The 16583-nt window shown below is 37.6% G+C and overlaps 1 protein-coding gene across 3 annotated transcripts in view; it reads left to right on the forward strand.

The window, feature by feature from the left end:
• Window positions 1-14109, forward strand: part of TERF1 (telomeric repeat binding factor 1) — a 28640-nt gene extending 14531 nt beyond the window's left edge. For 2 of the 3 annotated variants that reach the window (XM_005309282.4, XM_024102790.3), the window contains 5 exons: window positions 949-1058; window positions 2727-2792; window positions 5464-5567; window positions 6463-6536; window positions 13324-14109. In XM_005309282.4, the coding sequence (XP_005309339.2) occupies window positions 949-1058; window positions 2727-2792; window positions 5464-5567; window positions 6463-6536; window positions 13324-13482 (513 nt within the window). In that variant the 3' untranslated portion in view covers window positions 13483-14109. The remainder of the gene's footprint in view (window positions 1-948; window positions 1059-2726; window positions 2793-5463; window positions 5568-6462; window positions 6537-13323) is intronic. The other variant, XM_008165300.4, reaches the window with a different exon arrangement.
• The last annotated feature ends 2474 nt before the right edge of the window (window positions 14110-16583 follow it).

A 16583-nucleotide genomic window follows, 5' to 3' on the forward strand; every position in this document is an offset into this window, starting at 1 on the left:
TTCTTGACTACCACCAAACTCAGAATCTTCAGAAGTGCAGCTGCTGCTGCTATTGGTGAACTCCTTGCAGGGCTTTGAAAAGAGCAAATAGGTAAACTGTGCCAGAGCAATGTGTCGATCGTGTCATCAGGCTAGTACTGAGACAGGAGGAAGCGCCATCAAAAAAATCCATCTGAATTCATACACAATAAATGGGGGGGGTATTTTTTTTCTTCAATTTGTCAGTTACAATCTCATGTTTTAACTTTAACAATAATAGGTACAACATTTTCAGGCACAAACATGATTTTCAAATGTGTCCTTTTAACTTTAAATTTTCAAACATCATCTGAAACACTGATGGTTTTAAATAGCTGACTATTAATATTGCACTTTTTCTGCTTCTCTCTCCACTTGTGTATAAGCACACAAATATATCCTGATTGCCTTAGATAATATTTGTTATTGTTACAGCCACACCAAAAGTGTCTGCTGTACATGTTGTACCAATAGTCTTAAATTCTGAGCTATCAGAAATTTAGTTTTAAATTTAAAATTGCAAGAAAGTCGGTAGGATCTATTCATACAAGCAGTACCATTGAATCTGCCGTTAACGGCGCAAATGTTATTCTAATTGCTCTAAAATGTACAACATGCATCCCCCACATATCCTTGTTTATTTGAACATGCATTGTATGACTATTAATGTACATAGCATCAAATGTGTTCCTCTCTTAAAATGTCTTTGGTTATTGAACTTTGATAAGTGTTCTGATGGAACTCTAGTTCTATGCATAACCTAATCAATGCTACTTTGAATATATTTATCTTAATGGCAAAATGTTACTATTAGAAATTTCTTCAAAGTAACTACTTTAGTATACCTAATGCATTGTAACAGTAATACATGTTACTTAGCTGCAGTTTGTGTTCAAATAAATGCATCACTTGCTCTTACAATCTTCATAGGCAGCCACAAAAGAGGTGGAGACTAAAAGATTGGAAGCAACAATGTCACACGATAAACCTGAAAATACTATTGAAACAAATAATGAAAGTAATTTGGAAACAGAACAAAGGTTTGTAACTGAGCATCATATCAGTAATCATATAAATTTATCAATGGTATTTGAAATTAGCTTAGCGAGTAAAATGTACTTTGTTATGGGTGGGCAAAAAAAACCAGACTGGCAATTTGTGGGGAAAATACTATCTTTTTTTTTTTTTTTTAATCAATGTTTTAATACTCAAATTTAAGTGAGAGATAAAGAGACTTGTCTATTATAACAGGAGTTAGTGTTTTATTTACATGATTTAAGCAAGATTTGTTTTATTCTTTTAGTGGTAAAAATTGTGTGAATTCCATTAATATACAATATATTAACCAACCATAGTTTTGGTTTTTGGTTTTTTAGTACCATGGGAGACTCTCTATTGCAGGATCTAAGGTTTTTGTGGGTAGGAGCAGGATACAAATGCAAGAAACAATGTGGGACCAGGTATTATGGGGCAGGATTTAAAAAAATAGTCCCGTGCAGGGCTCAACTACAAAGAGGTAAAAGAATTCTTCCAAAAGATAGTGTCCAACAGAAAACAAGTTGCTGGGATTGGCACGGCACGGACTTGGTAAGTATTTGGTGAAGATGCACATTTTTAACTTAAATCTTGTCAGAGAACAAAACCTTGTGACAGCTAAATTAAATAGATTTCAATTTTTTTCTTTATGCTCAAGCTTTTTTAGTCCTGCCCTTCAAATTCAGGGCATACTGGTATATGAAGGAGAGAGCAGGGAGACAGGGGTTTCATGCCCTGGTATGCTGCAAAGTGGAGGGGAGAAACCTGTCCCCAGTTCACTGATGACTCTCTAGTAAATTAGATCGTCTACTAGTTGTGATCATAGCGTAGAGAGTAGTTGGGTCTCTTCCAAACCAGTAACCTAAACCATTTGCTCTACTCCAAATCAGTTTTTTAACTTCTTAAAGCTTCTGTTTGAAAGGACTGACATGCTTTTAATAATGAGGGATGTGGAAATTTGACTGACTAAACTTGTAAATTTGGAGGCCTTTCTTTCTGGCTGAATGTGCTGTGGTGATTGAAATCCTAGATCTGCTACAAGCTGTTTCTCACTGAGAAAGATGGTGGGCTAGATGATCTTCATGTGGATGTAGACCTCACTGCTACTGTTTTATGCTTGATCTGAACATTTCACTAAGGAAGGTAACCTGAATGCAGATTAGACGATTAGTGAAAAGTAATTGTAAAATCTTGTAAGGTTGGTGCCTTACATTAATTACATCTCTTGAGAGAGAGTGATAGAATACAGGATAGGGAAGTTTTAGTTGAAGAATACAAATGGTTTCCATAGGTTGTCTATAAGAAGGATTTAGAATTAAAGTTTGAAAATATGGGCATACTACTCCTTTGAAGGATTTCTTTATGATTAATATTTCAGTTTTAAGCATGTATTATATTTAGTCACGTATTCTTGGTTTTTTTTGGCAGGCCCAGGGATTGCCACTAGTCTATTTTTTTTGTTGTTGTTTATTTTTTTGTTTTTAATACTCTGGGTAGATTTAAGGATAGGCTAATAATGGGTCTCTAAGGAGGTTAATGGTTCTACATAACTAACCTTTGTATACTTTGTTAGAAGCTTTATTAGCGAGGGTAAGGTCACTTGGCTAGACAGAAGGGTTGAAGTCTAGGGGATGACTTTTGGCTTTTAAACATGTCTATCTTACTTTTTTAAGTAATCTAGAAGATCAGAGAAGTATTGCAAATGAATCATCCGAGAATGCAAGAGAACATCTAAAAAGGTAGAGAATTATTTGTTGCTCTGTCTCTCTAGAGCTGGGTGAAATTTTTATGGCGAATGGTAAGTTTGCCAAAAAATGCAATTTTGAGGCAACCAAAACTATTTGAGAATTCAACCCAAATTCTTGAATAGTCTTGGCTGATTAAAAAAATGAGGAAACAAATTTTGAAAAAGTCAAAACAGCTAGTTCTTTTGCAAGCGATGGCATGTGTCAATTCCGTTGTAGATTTGGGGTGTGCACCTCATGCACAGATGTTGGAGATTTCTCTTTTACTCAGCAGTACCCATCAGGGCAGCTTGAAGGTTCTTTGGGGCCACACGCCACTGCATGCTGGTTTAAGAGGGCAGAGCTATCCCCCATCCCCCTCAGTTTCTTCATACCACCAGTGATGGTTGTCCAGAATGTACTTCTAAATGGTAGAAAACCCTCAACTAGAATTACTTACCTGCCCAAGTGGAAGTGCTTCTCCATTTGGGCTCATTAGAAAGGTATGTCTCCTCACAAAGCATACCTGAAAGCTGTGCTGAACTACCTTCTAGATCTAAAACAGAATGTGACCATTAGTGCCATAAGGATTTTAAAAAAAAAAAGCAAACAGGATGTTAGGAATCATTAAAAAGGGAATAGAGAATAAGACTGAGAATATATTATTGCCCTTATATAAATCAATGGTACGCTCACATCTCGAATACTGCATACAGATGTGGTCTCCTCATCTCAACGATATACTGGCGCTAGAAAAGGTTCAGAAAAGGGCAACTAAAATGATTAGGGGTTTGGAACGGGTCCCATATGAGGAGAGATTAAAGAGGCTAGGACTCTTCAGCTTGGAAAAGAGGAGACTAAGGCGGGATATGATAGAGGTATATAAAATCATGAGTGATGTGGAGAAAGTGGATAAGGAAAAGTTATTTACTTATTCCCATAATACAAGAACTAGGGGTCACCAAATGAAATTAATAGGCAGCAGGTTTAAAACAAATAAAAGGAAGTTCTTCACGCAGCACACAGTCAACTTGTTGAACTCCTTACGTGAGGAGGTTGTGAAGGCTAGGACTATAACCGTATTTAAAAGAGAACTGGATACATTCATGGAGGTTAAGTCGATTAATGGCTATTAGCCAGGATGGGTAAGGAATGGTGTCCCTAGCCTCTGTTTGTCAGAGGATGGAGATGGATGGCAGGAGAGAGATCACTTGATCATTGCCTGTTAGGTTCGCTCCCTCTGGGGTACCTGGCATTGGCCACTGTCGGTAGACAGGATACTGGGCTAGATGGACCTTTGATCTGACCCGGTACGGCTGTTCTTATGATACATTTGGCTGCTATCTCTGCTTTCCGTATACGGGAAGATAATAGGCCCCTTTTGTCCTACCCCATTGTTAGTCAATTTCTGAAGGGCATGGCCAGATTATACCCTCAAGTGCAGGATCCCATCTCTCCTGGGGACCTTAATTTAGCCCTAACTAGTCTAACGGCACTCCACTTTGAAACTTTCGTGACTTGCTCCTTCCTTCACCTTTCCATGAAGGTAGTATTCCTAGTAGTGATCACCTCAGCCAGAAGAGTTGGTGAGCTCTGGTATCAGAACCACCTTATACAGCTTTTAAAAAGATAAGGTTTATCTCTGTCCACACCCAAATGTCCTTACAAAAGTAGTCTCTAATTTTCACATTAACCAAGACATCTGCCCATGTTTTTTCCAGAACCCCCTCACCATAAGCATGAATAAAGACTTTACTCACTGGATGCGAGAAGAGCATTAACTTTCTGCCTAGTACACACTAAATCTTTCCAAACTTCCTTACAGCTCTTTGTCACAGTTGCTGATAGAGTTAAGGGCAATCCACTTTCCTCCCAGAGAATCTCCTTCTGGATCTCTCCCTGCATCCATTTGTGCTACCAACTGTGTAACACAACCCCACCATCTCCAGAACTAGCACATTCTACTAGAGCACAAGCAGCTTCTGCAGATTTCCTGGCTTGAGTACCAATTGTTGATATTTGTAATGCAGTGACTTGGTAATCAGTCCACACTTTCACTTCTCATTACACCATCGACCGTCAGTGCACTGACGATGCCAGTTTCCATAGCTATTTGCTTGTGAGTTACCTACAATGGAATTAACATGTGCAATCACTCAAAGAAGAAGAAACAGTTATTTACCTTTCCTCAACAGTCGCTCTGAGGTGTATTCCACAACCTGCCTGCCTTCCCCTCCCTATTGGAGTCAAATGGGTACGAAGAAACAGAGGGGTTGGAGTGGTTCTGCCTTCTTATGCCAGCACACAGTGCCACGCAGCGACAGAGCGCTCAAGCTGCCCCAATGGGTACCACTGGGGGGGCGGGGTTGAAGAAATCTGACCTCTTTGCAAGAGGGCGTGAACACCCCTCTAGTGGAATGTACATGTGCCACACACCTCGAAGAACAGCAGTTATGGAAATGTAGGTAACTATTTCTTTTGAAACTTTCTAAACTAACAGTTTTGAAATGTCACTTCAGATTGATGTTTTGTTTGACAAGAAAAAATGAAAATTCAGTTTGTTGGAAAAAATGATATATTTTTTTTTCAGTTCACTGACCAAACTGAAAAATTAGCTTGCATAGTTGTCACACGTATTCTGAATGTTTCAGCAGGTCTAGTTGTTATATCTTTATGTATCTTGCAGGTCACGCAAACGCCTTTATTCCTTAGCACAGCATACCCTCTGGAAGCTAGAAAATGTGCCTTCTAATGAGATAACAAAACACAATAAAACCAGTTGTCTTCAAAGTGAGTATTCTGTGGCTTTCATTAAGACTTCTGTGGTACACAGAATGCAATATAACGGTTCCCAGATAAATTACCTTGATACTCATGGGCTTTCAAATATTGCCTCTACCTGACTGTTTTCCTCCCTTGAAATTTGCTACTAACTTGTTCACATACTCCACTGTTTTTTGTCTGCCTTTGAAACAGGAAAGCAGCAATCACGGTGATTCAAGATTGTGCCTGATTTCAGATTTGGGGGCCAAATGCTACAAATTTTAGCTCTTAAAGTTTTAAAATGATTTGAATGCACAAACCAATCAAAAGATCTAGGAAACAGTTGATTATGCTGTCCACTTCATGATTTATTGAGCTTTAGAGTATATTTTATTTATAAGAAAGCAGTTAGTAGTGCCTGTCCTGGATCTCTCCCCAGGGTAATTCTGGGGAGAAATTCCTCATTTTGTGAGGGAGGAGGAAGAAGAAATAGGTAGGCAGTGACTAGCTTTTTAAAAAAGACAGCTGTGACAAAGCTGCACAGACTTGGGATGTTAAAATAAGCTGCAGGGGAGATGGGTAGGTAGACACAGGTGCATGTAAATAGTTACAAGGTAGATTTTTGTACTGTTTTATTTGTACTAATGGAAAAAAGTTTAAATATTTAATAAACAAGAATTCTGAATAGCGTTAAAGTACAAGTACAATTCTTCTACTGGTACAATCTCTTGCAGGAATTTAGTGGCCATTTCTGAGTACCCCAACAGACAGTCTGATTCTCCACCGTGCTTATCCCGCATAGACACTTAAAATAGTCCAAAATAGATGTTCTAGCTTCTCACGGGTGTAAATGTTACAGTGGAGAATTAGGTTCAGAATGTTGACATTTATTGATCTTTGTGTGCTTAACTTATTAATTTAGGTCTCAGTGATTTGCAGAACATTGAAAATGATGGAAAATCCCTGTCTCACAGCCAAACTGGCCGAAAGAAGCGGGTGTGTATTGGTTTTATACTGTAAATGGACCTAAAATTAATCTACAAAATGTATGGGTATTCAGTTAGAGAAAATGTAACAGCATTCTTTCTAACTTTAGTTACTGGGCAGTATGTTGCTATTACTCATGAAACTCAAACTTGCAAAGTGTATTTGTTGCTATTTAGGGTTTCAGCATCCTGTATATCTTTTTTTCAAACATACACATTTACAGAAAACTAAGTCATGAATGGAAAACTTTAAATAAACTAGACCATACCTAATCTACATTATCTAGGTTATAGGCTTCAAGACAGCAGTTCCTTGCAGGAGCTTTGGACAAGCTAGCATCAATGATTTTGTCATGCAGTGGTTTAATGTTGGGTTGTCACCTTAGTGAACAAAGTGCTCCATTGTAAGGGTGAAAATACATAATTGGAGTTTTCAAAGTAAACCTATTACTGTGGTCTGATAACAGGCAACTTCCCATAATGCTGCATTTTATAAAGGCCTTATCCATGAAGAAAATGTAGAAATCGGTTTGTAGTCACTATTTTAAACACTAGTTACATCACAGACACAAACTAAAGTACCATTTAACTTTGGGAAACCTAGAAATGTGAGTTTAATATAGGGATGTTTGCTTGGGAACAAGACTCTACTGTTCTGAAATAATACATCTGGTATACAGTTAACTTTCTGAAATGACTGTCATGACCGTTGAAATAATGATAAAATCTTCTAACAGTTAAAGCTAAAATATAGGCTTCAGTTTAACGTAGCGGGGCACTCTGAAGAGAGAGTCAGACAGCACAAGATTGTTGGAAATCTTGTTTGAGTCGCCAAACTGTCATTTACAACAGTCTGACACAAGCTGATTCATCCTTTTACCTTGAGTTCATCAGGAAAAGATTCTTATTTTTGTGACTCAAATTTTTAAGAATAACTAGAGAAAATAACTTTCCTATCAGTTTACTGTGGATAAATGTCCTTCTAGCACCTTTATTCCTCCCTTCCTTAACAGCCTATATCAAAGTCAAAGTACTGGTTTAAATTTACAGGTACATCCAATCCTCAAATTAGACCATCTACTAATAAGAGATCCATTGTTAAGCCACCAACATCCATACACCAGAGACTAATGTGGTTCCTATTTCCATATCTAAAACACTGAGTTGAAACACAATTTACTTCAAAGCAATGATTAACTGTGGCAAAAACTTTACAAATAATTACAGGACTGACAATCTCCTTAGAAGCTACAGATGTTTTATCAAAACAAAATTTTAGAAGAGCACATTGTCAATGTATTTGTTTGCCTTAAAATATTTATTCCTCAAATTGCTCAAAGCCAACACCCCCTTTCCTCTTGTTTTGTTACTGATTAAGGTAGCAAAAACTGCCACTTAATGACATGAAGAATATTGGCACATTGCCACATGATTTAAAAAAAAAAAAAAAAAAACCCTTATACTGCACCTGGTGCTAAGTTTTCACTCCCCACTAATACAGAAAAGCTGCATATATTATCAATATTTTGTTCTTTGCTATGGTAGTTGTGCATCAGTAGTTAGTTACAAACACCTTTCCCAGACTTGTGCTGACTTCAGTGATGCTCGTGCACAGATACCTTAGGAAGACCAGAAGCTATGATGGTTAAAGTTGTTAAGTATATAGTTAAGTCAACCCTATTAAAAATGCAGAAACCCAACAACATATGGAAACAGATAAAAGTTGGTAGGGGGGTGGGAAAAATTGTTAAATTCCTAAATTCTTATAAAGAATGGAAAGAAAAAAATTCAAATTCTACATAATTGCTCTCATAAACCTATAGAATTCATACTTTATCTCCTTGCTATTTCTGTGCAGTAGTCCTTGTCAGTGGGATCTCTAATATCAATATTTCACAGAGCAGTGTTTTTGGTATTCCAGAAAGTTGAGTCTGCTCATCCACATAATCGTGGGTTATATAAGACTGTCTGCATGCATGAAAGAATGCTGTGAATGTCACAGAAAGGGTTGTTGACTTTTAGAACTCCCTTTTCCATGCAGTCCCTCTTTCAATGTTGGCTTTGTTTGCTCTTGTTTTGTAATGGCATTTCATTGCAATGGTTCAGTGCCCGTTTTTCAGCTTTTCATAGCAACGTTTTTCAGTTAAGCTACATATTTCAGTCTGATGCAACACTATTGAAAGGAGAATTCTCTCTAATTTCTAATGCCGTTCAGTAGTAAATTGAACTCTACAGATGCAAGTGCCACTTACTTATTTAGGGTACTAGAAGGCTCCATTTTATACCCCTTTTTTGTGAGAGAAGTCCTTTACTGACATGAGTAGCCCAACTGAAATCGTTGGAGCTTGCTGTTAAAGCAAGGGATCCAGAATTGGACCTTTATTTGTGGCAAAGAAGAAAATTCAGTTTTGGGGAAGGGGGGGAGGGTTTGTGGGGAGGATTCAACTTAACTTGCAAGTATGTGTAATACTTGTTTTCATACATGAGCAATTATACGTAAAGGATTTAAGAGGAGTTTGTAGTAGCTTATCACAAAGGATTTAAACTGTTAGCTTTGCTTTTTGTAATTATTTCTCACCAACTTTTCAGTTGTGGGTCAGTGCTGGCTTGCTCTTTTTGTGGCCCAATTCACCATTTGGCTTAACGGGTGGTAACTAGCAGCATTAACCTGGAACACCTCTAGCCCTGAACAAATCTAAGCTATTGAGTCTCTCAGTCTTTGTAGAGTCCTTCATCCTGTGTTTCAGGAATGAGCTTTGGAAGGGGACACTCAAACTGTATGAGGAAGCTTGACATTTGAAACTAAAATCCAACTTATTTGAAATAGAAATGGAAATATTGTTAGAGGAACTTTTTTAGATTGTAAACTCAGGGTGGGGACGGTGTCTGTTTTTTACGCACTTAACATAGTGAGACTCAGGCTCCTATCCTAACCTTCTGGGTGCTATCACAATGTGATTTTTAAATAATACATAGGAGTAAGAAAGGGTCTGGTGACATAAATCATGTAGTTTAGTGTACTAGCACTGCTGTGGTTATCCTTCTGGTAGCACTTCCAGAATAACTCACCCTTACAGGGTTATTCCTTTATCACTAAAACTCTTTATGATGCTGGGGTGAAAAATGACAACTGAGTACATTTAGGTTTATATTACAAATGTTCACCTTATGAACGAACAGGGCAGAAGCAGAGGGAGGTAGGATCCAATTCTGAAATCTGCCAGTTATTGTTACTGCTGTTGCCTAGTTCTCTAGCAGATAGAGAATGCATCGTGCTATAAGGGTATGCGAGTTTCCTGCTCTAAGCAGCTTACAATGTTACTTAAGATATGTTACTGCAAGGGATGATGCAAACACTAAAATGAGAATGAACAAGATAACAGTAAAAATTAAAAGAATCCAGGGGTATATTTTAGTTCCCTCTTACTCTTTCTGTGTGGTTTGAAAATCTGTTTAATTCTGTATACTGTATATAATGCTGTTTGAGGGACTGGTAAGGTTCAGGAGTGGACATCAGCATTGGAAGGCTAGCTAAAAGTGAGTCTTTAGTAGGGCTATCAACTTCCAAATGGCTTGCTTCATTTTTTTATGATTGAAATGGTACCTGTTAGAGCTATACAACTAGATTCCATTGGCTTCCCATTTGTTTCTGGATGGAATTTGAGATGTCTGAACCTGAAACATAATAGGCTTTATAGTTAGAGTATTTTAAAGGTTGGCCCTCTCCATGCTTTACCCTGAAAGTTGAGATCAGCTGGGACACTTGAGCTGACAGTTCCCCTAGATTTGTATGTCTTGAGAGCAGGGAATTGCCAGAGGAAGGGCTATGTTCTAGATTTTGCTTCTCCTATTCATCGTTCCATTTGTCCAAAAGATAGTTAAGTTGCTGTAGTAATGTATTACAAGAACATTGTGTTTACTTCCTGGTGGATTGATTTAAATCACCAATTTTAATCATGATTTAAATCAAAGTTCTTTTGCTTTTGTACTCTAGTTCTTTCCTAAAGAAAGGTTGACTCTCATTGGTTGGTAACCATTCCAACATGTTGATTTTTTTCATCTAAACATAGCCTTAACACTAAGCTTGGTATTACTTTTTACTAATCAGGAGGATGCACCATATCTATATACACTTATTTAAGAAATATTATATCTCAGCTTTCATTTATTCAGATTAATCATTTTTATATTTTTAATTATGTTTAAAAATGGAGGATGCATTTCTTTACTAGATTTTTTTTTTTTAACTTGTGATTTGAGTCAAGCTGTAGTTGAATGGAAATTCTAATTTGATTAAAATTGCACACAAAAATAGCATTTTAAATAGTTTTATTTAATACAAAAAATCTTAAATATGCTGAATACATAGGTTTATCAAAACATGTTTTTCATTCAAAACTAACTGATTAATAAAACAAAGTAAGTATTATCTGCAGTTAGTAAATTGAACTGATTTTTCCTTCAAGATTTTAGAACTAATAGAGCTCATCCTCACACTGATTATAGATCAGAAGAAGAAAAAATTTTTTTTTTCATGGTTTGAAACTCCCCGTTGTTTCTTGACTCTGAATAAACTTTTCAGTCACATGGGCTGCATGAGCAGTTGTGCAGCACCTCCAAATACAGAAATGAAATGGCATCCTCTAGGCAATGTGACCTCCCATGAACCACACGTACAAGGTCCTACCATACAGAGTGCACCATTTTGTAGCACAAAATGACATCTTCCATGCAGCGGGACCTCGCACACATGGTACGTGCGAAGACATGCCATGCAAAGGATGCCATTTTGTAGAGCAGGTCTCTGGCATGTGCAGCATTTCACTGCACAATGCTCTCTACATTCCAGGCAGCTGCTGCTGGGGGAGTGGACACCATGGGCACCATAAGCGGCCCATTGGCCGCCAGTTGGGCCACCCTGAACTAGTAATTGAACTGAACTGGCTGAATAAACAGAAATGAAGAAAATATTCTCTCTGCACATACAGAAGAGGCTACTGCTGTCAGAAGTTAGTTTAGCACTTCAACAAAGTCTGTTTCCAGGTACTTAGCCTGTGACTGCCATCAGTTTTTTACATTGTTCTTCAGCAGAAAATATGTGCTGCTTAATATTTTTAATGTAAATAATTTTAATAGATTATAGTAAGTTTCAAATTGAGTTTTAAATTTTAAAACTATACCCATATTTAATTTAAATTTTAAAAAAATTAAAAATGAATTTTTTAGTCATGAATTTTTATCCAGCCTGATTCAGTTAATACTTTGGTCTAATTTTTGTTGTTGTTTTGTTTTACTGTGTGGGTGCTAGGTGGTGGTGGTGTCTTGTGATATACAGGAGAACAGACTAGATGACCTGGTTGTACCTTCTGGTCTTTAACTCTATGACTTAAACAGTGATTCCCCCAACTTTTTTCATCTGGCGGGCGCCAGACGACGAGCCACAGAGGACCGTGGCGGCGGACGAGCATCCGCCGAAATGCCACCGACAAGCACAGTCATCCAGAGGCGTCGCTGCCGAAAATCAGCAGCATTTCGGTGGCGACACCTCTGGATGACGCCACTTGTTGGTGGCATTTTGGCGGATGCTCATCCGCTGGCCAGTTCGCGGGTGCACGTATATGCCTCGGCGGGCACCATGGCGCCCGCGGGTACCACGTTGGGGACCCCTGACTTAAGACTTTTTTTGAGGGTTGAGTTGAGAGGGTTTGTAGCTTCGTTGGGTTTGGAAGTTCTTTTGTGTCATATTTGATAACTCGATGCATTTTGTATGTTTAATTTTGTACTTGTGGGCCTATAATGATAGTTGCATTAATAGCAAAATACACTAAATATACTGCTGTAGTCTTGGATTAGTTTAGACGTAGCATGGCCTTCTGGTTAGTGCACATGACTAGATGTCAGATGGGTAGTTGCTTTATGACCTTGAGCAAGTTGCTTACTGCTCTGTCTTAAATGGAAATAATACACACATGCTTGTATTTAAAATCCTGGATGAAAAATACTAAACATATGAAAAGAACTAACATTTGAAATGCCATTGGTGTTGATACACAGCATCTCCTTTTGATACTTATTTCTCAAGTGAAACTGTCTCAGAAATAGGTAGCTATGTATCATATGGAGAAGTACTGTTTTATGTCCTAATGGTCATTCTGTATGTCAATTAATATTAGATCACTGATAAAATTTTCAAGAGCCTGCCTAGCTTAAGTTCCTTAGTAAATTTTGAAAGCCAGTGAGTCATTGGGTAGAATTTTCAAAATGCACCTATATCTTTATTATGTGACATTCTGTGTGAAACTTGAGCAGCCCAAATTTATTTATTTATAAAGGGGTATCTACTTATTCTTTAACATTTGAACTGGTAACCTTTAGGCTGGATGCATATAGCCTCCAGTATTGTGGTCCTTGAAAGAAAGTGGCAAAACCAACCTAGTGACTGGTTTAAAAAGTTTATGCTGTCTGACAGTTTGAGCAAAACCATGTATAACTGCCAGCACTCCACAGCAGCTGTAACAGCAACTGTAATCTTAATGCTTTGTTGGTAATGTGCAATAACAGATGTTGTGTGTAAATCCTCCAAACCCAAACAGGAGATTATCTCCCAAAGTATAAGATGTAACCTGGAAATGTAGAATTAACCTACCTTTAATGTAGCATTATATGAATGCATGTAAACTAATAAGTGAAATATAAAAAATATTTTCATACATTTCTGATATTTATACTAAATTTGTCAAATTAGAACTTTCTATGGTGAAAATTTAGTATATACAATTGTTCTCTTCTTTCTAAAGCGATGGACTTGGGAAGAAGACAGTAGACTGAAGGATGGGGTAAAGAAGTTTGGAGTGGGAAATTGGAATAAAATTCTGATTCATTATGACTTCAACAACCGAACCAGTGTCATGTTAAAAGACAGATGGAGGACTATGATCAAGAAAGACATTGCTTAGTTGGACAGTGAGAACTAACTTCAACTCTTGCACCACTTTTCCCATGAGGATAATGTTTGGACACCTAGCTAGCTTTTCCCAATAATTTTGGTTATAAAGTGTTGTGGGCAGTTTAAGTTGATATAAAATAACTTCCTGTGTGTAAATTCACTAATACAGTAATTAAGACTCTCTCTCTCTCTCTCTCTCTCTCTCTCTCTCTCTCTCTCTCTCTCTCTCTCTCTCTCTCTCTCTGCATGTATATACTAGGAAAAGCAATAAGTAATAATGTAAGCTCTTAATCTTATATTTTTTCCTTTAGAATGTGTTAATATTTTTGAATTTTTTTAATTCTGCAAAGCAAAAGATACCATAGCTTGTCAGTTCTGGTTAGATAAGGTAAAGTCTCAAAACTAGCATCCTGAAGGTGGAACCAGAACAATAAAAGGTATACATCATCTGTATATGCTCTTGTTTGAGTATAGATATGTAACTTAACATAAAAGATGGCATTTGTCTGTATAAAGTGGATGTTATCACTCATGAAATGTAAATGTTTTACTTAATTTGTAAAATACTAATTATGTAATATTAAAGATGTAAATAGACTGTAAAACAGTAAGCTGTCATAAAGGCTTGCATCTGCAATTACTCGTGGGTTTTTTTATCATCAAAGAATCAGATTAAGGTAGGTCATGCAGCATCAATGATGTTTTTGATCTCTGTACAGCATTTCATTCTTGAGATACCTTGGGTCAAAGTGGCTTGTACACTTATCTGCAGGCATGACTGCACAAAAATCTTGCATTGCTAATTTAAGATACTGTCTGCAAGTGTGTGGTTTTTTTGTAGAAATATTCACGGCATTACTCTATATTTGTAAAGATGCCATTTGGAATTTCCCTACACTGCTGCCACAACTGAAAATTAATCTTAGTTCTTCTTTCACAGAAGGGGAAATTGGGGTGAGGTAGAACAGGAGTGGGGAGTAATATTGTGATAGTACCTATTATTTGCAGGTCACTTAATCCTCTTGTGGGTTTCTCTCCTCCTCCCCCCCCCCCCCGTAAAATCAGGATGTGGAAGGTTTGAGACATGGTTCGGTAGCCTGTTTAGTCGACACAGGGCAGGCCACTGTGCATAGGGAATGATATAGCTAGCTCAGAGGACTGCTTCTGTATTCTCTCACCGTCAGCTAATGAAGATAAACTCTGGGAAGGGCAGCTCATGTAAGAGCATCAGGATGCTATTCGCTCATATCAGAAGAGTGAGTGCTCCTAAGCAGGACAGTGTGCCACCTATTGCCTTGTAGGGAGCATCTAGGCTCTCTTCCATTCTTAAACCTGTGGTACAGAATGCCAAAATCTCAAGGAAAAGGCTTTGTAAGTCAAGGAGAAAACACATACTTCCCTGTCTACCAGGTCATGTTAGAAATTATTGTGAAATCATTCAGTTACCTTTTCACAACTTCTAGAGGTTAGACCAGTACCACCATGATGGGTCTAGCAGACAGCCATGGTTCATGATGACAAACAGCTGCTTTAATGGTGCGCTGCCTATTCTTAGGCTCTTTAAGCAAGTTGCATTAGGCTTTTCACAATAACTCTATCTCCTGAACACCTTTCTCTTGACATTCACTATGGTGGCAAAAGTTTGAGATCTCCAAATAAGATTTCCTGCTGCATCTAGTTCATATGTCAGTATTCCATCAGAGCTCCTAGATTCGGGTGTAAACCAGTTTTCTCTGAGATCCTCTCTGTCCCATCAGCGAAGGAAAACAGAAGTCAAAAGATTCCAGAAATGAGCTGCTGCCTCGGTAAGCGATATAGGGTGGAACATTGATCCACCTTCTACAGAGACAGGAGGACCTTATACTTTGGATGGCCTCCACCTCAATAGAGGGGGGACTAATCGTCTCAGGGACAGACTGGCCAGAGTAGTCAGCAGGGTGTTTAATAATAAAAGGGGAGGCTTAAAGGAGGAAGAGTATGAATGAACATTCAGTACACAATCAAGATGGAGAGAACCAAATCAAGGAATCAAAAGTCATGGGAAAAAAATTAATTGCCTATACACCAATGCTAGAGCCTGGGTAACAAATGAGGAATTGAATTGCTCATTTATGAGCATAAATTTGATCTAGCTGGCATTACTGAACCTGGTGGGATGATTCCCATTATTGGTATGTTAAAATCAATGGTTAATGCCTATTTGGAAGGGTCAAGTTGGCAAAAGGGGTGGGGGAATGGCATTCTGTCAAAAATGGCTTTACCTGTTTCTAAGTCACTTATAACTCAGAAGAAAATGATATTGAATGCTTATGCATCAAGGTCCTAACAGATAATGCACAATATGGGGTATTGGTGTGTCTGTTGCAGCCTACCAGATTGTGCTGTGCAGCAGGCTGACTGGTTTCTTGCATATTATCAACAATGCATAGAGAAAAAAGCTGACTGACTTTGATTTCAGTGACACATGCTGGCATTCTTTATGTTGTACTAAAACATCCTTGGAATTTCTAAATATTATAGATGACAATTTCTAACTCAGTGTTGCGTCCAACATGGGGAAATTCTAAACTTTGTCTTGACAGATAAAGAGGAATTTGAGAGAACTAAAAATTAATAGCAACTTAGGTACAAATGATTGACTTGATCACATTTATCAAGTGCAAATAGAATAAAGTCCACACCAGTGACATATATACATGGAGCTATTAATTACTAAGAATTGTAGAAAATTGATAAGGGAAGCAAAGGGATACAAGGAGAAATCTATGACTAGCAGAGTTAAGGACAATAAAAATTTATTTATTTTTTTTGTTTCTAACAGACACTTTAAAAAGCCTTCTAACAATGGCATTGATCCATTACTAGATTGAAATAGAATTATCAATAATAATGCAGATTGAACATTTCTGCCTTATAAGTATTTGGGGAAAAGAACTGATGATATAGTCCTACAACATTCCATTCCAGTAGTATCTCAGTATGATGTTAAAACAGCGGCTACCAATGTTAGACATTTTTGAGTCAGCAAGTGTAGTTAACTTGCATCCAACAGTTTTAAAAGAGCTGGTTGAGGAGCTCACTGGACCATTAATGTTGAATTTTCAACAAGTC

This window comes from Chrysemys picta, chromosome 2 (genome assembly GCF_011386835.1).
Source record: "Chrysemys picta bellii isolate R12L10 chromosome 2, ASM1138683v2, whole genome shotgun sequence".
In the NCBI taxonomy this organism is placed as follows: Eukaryota; Metazoa; Chordata; order Testudines; family Emydidae; genus Chrysemys; species Chrysemys picta.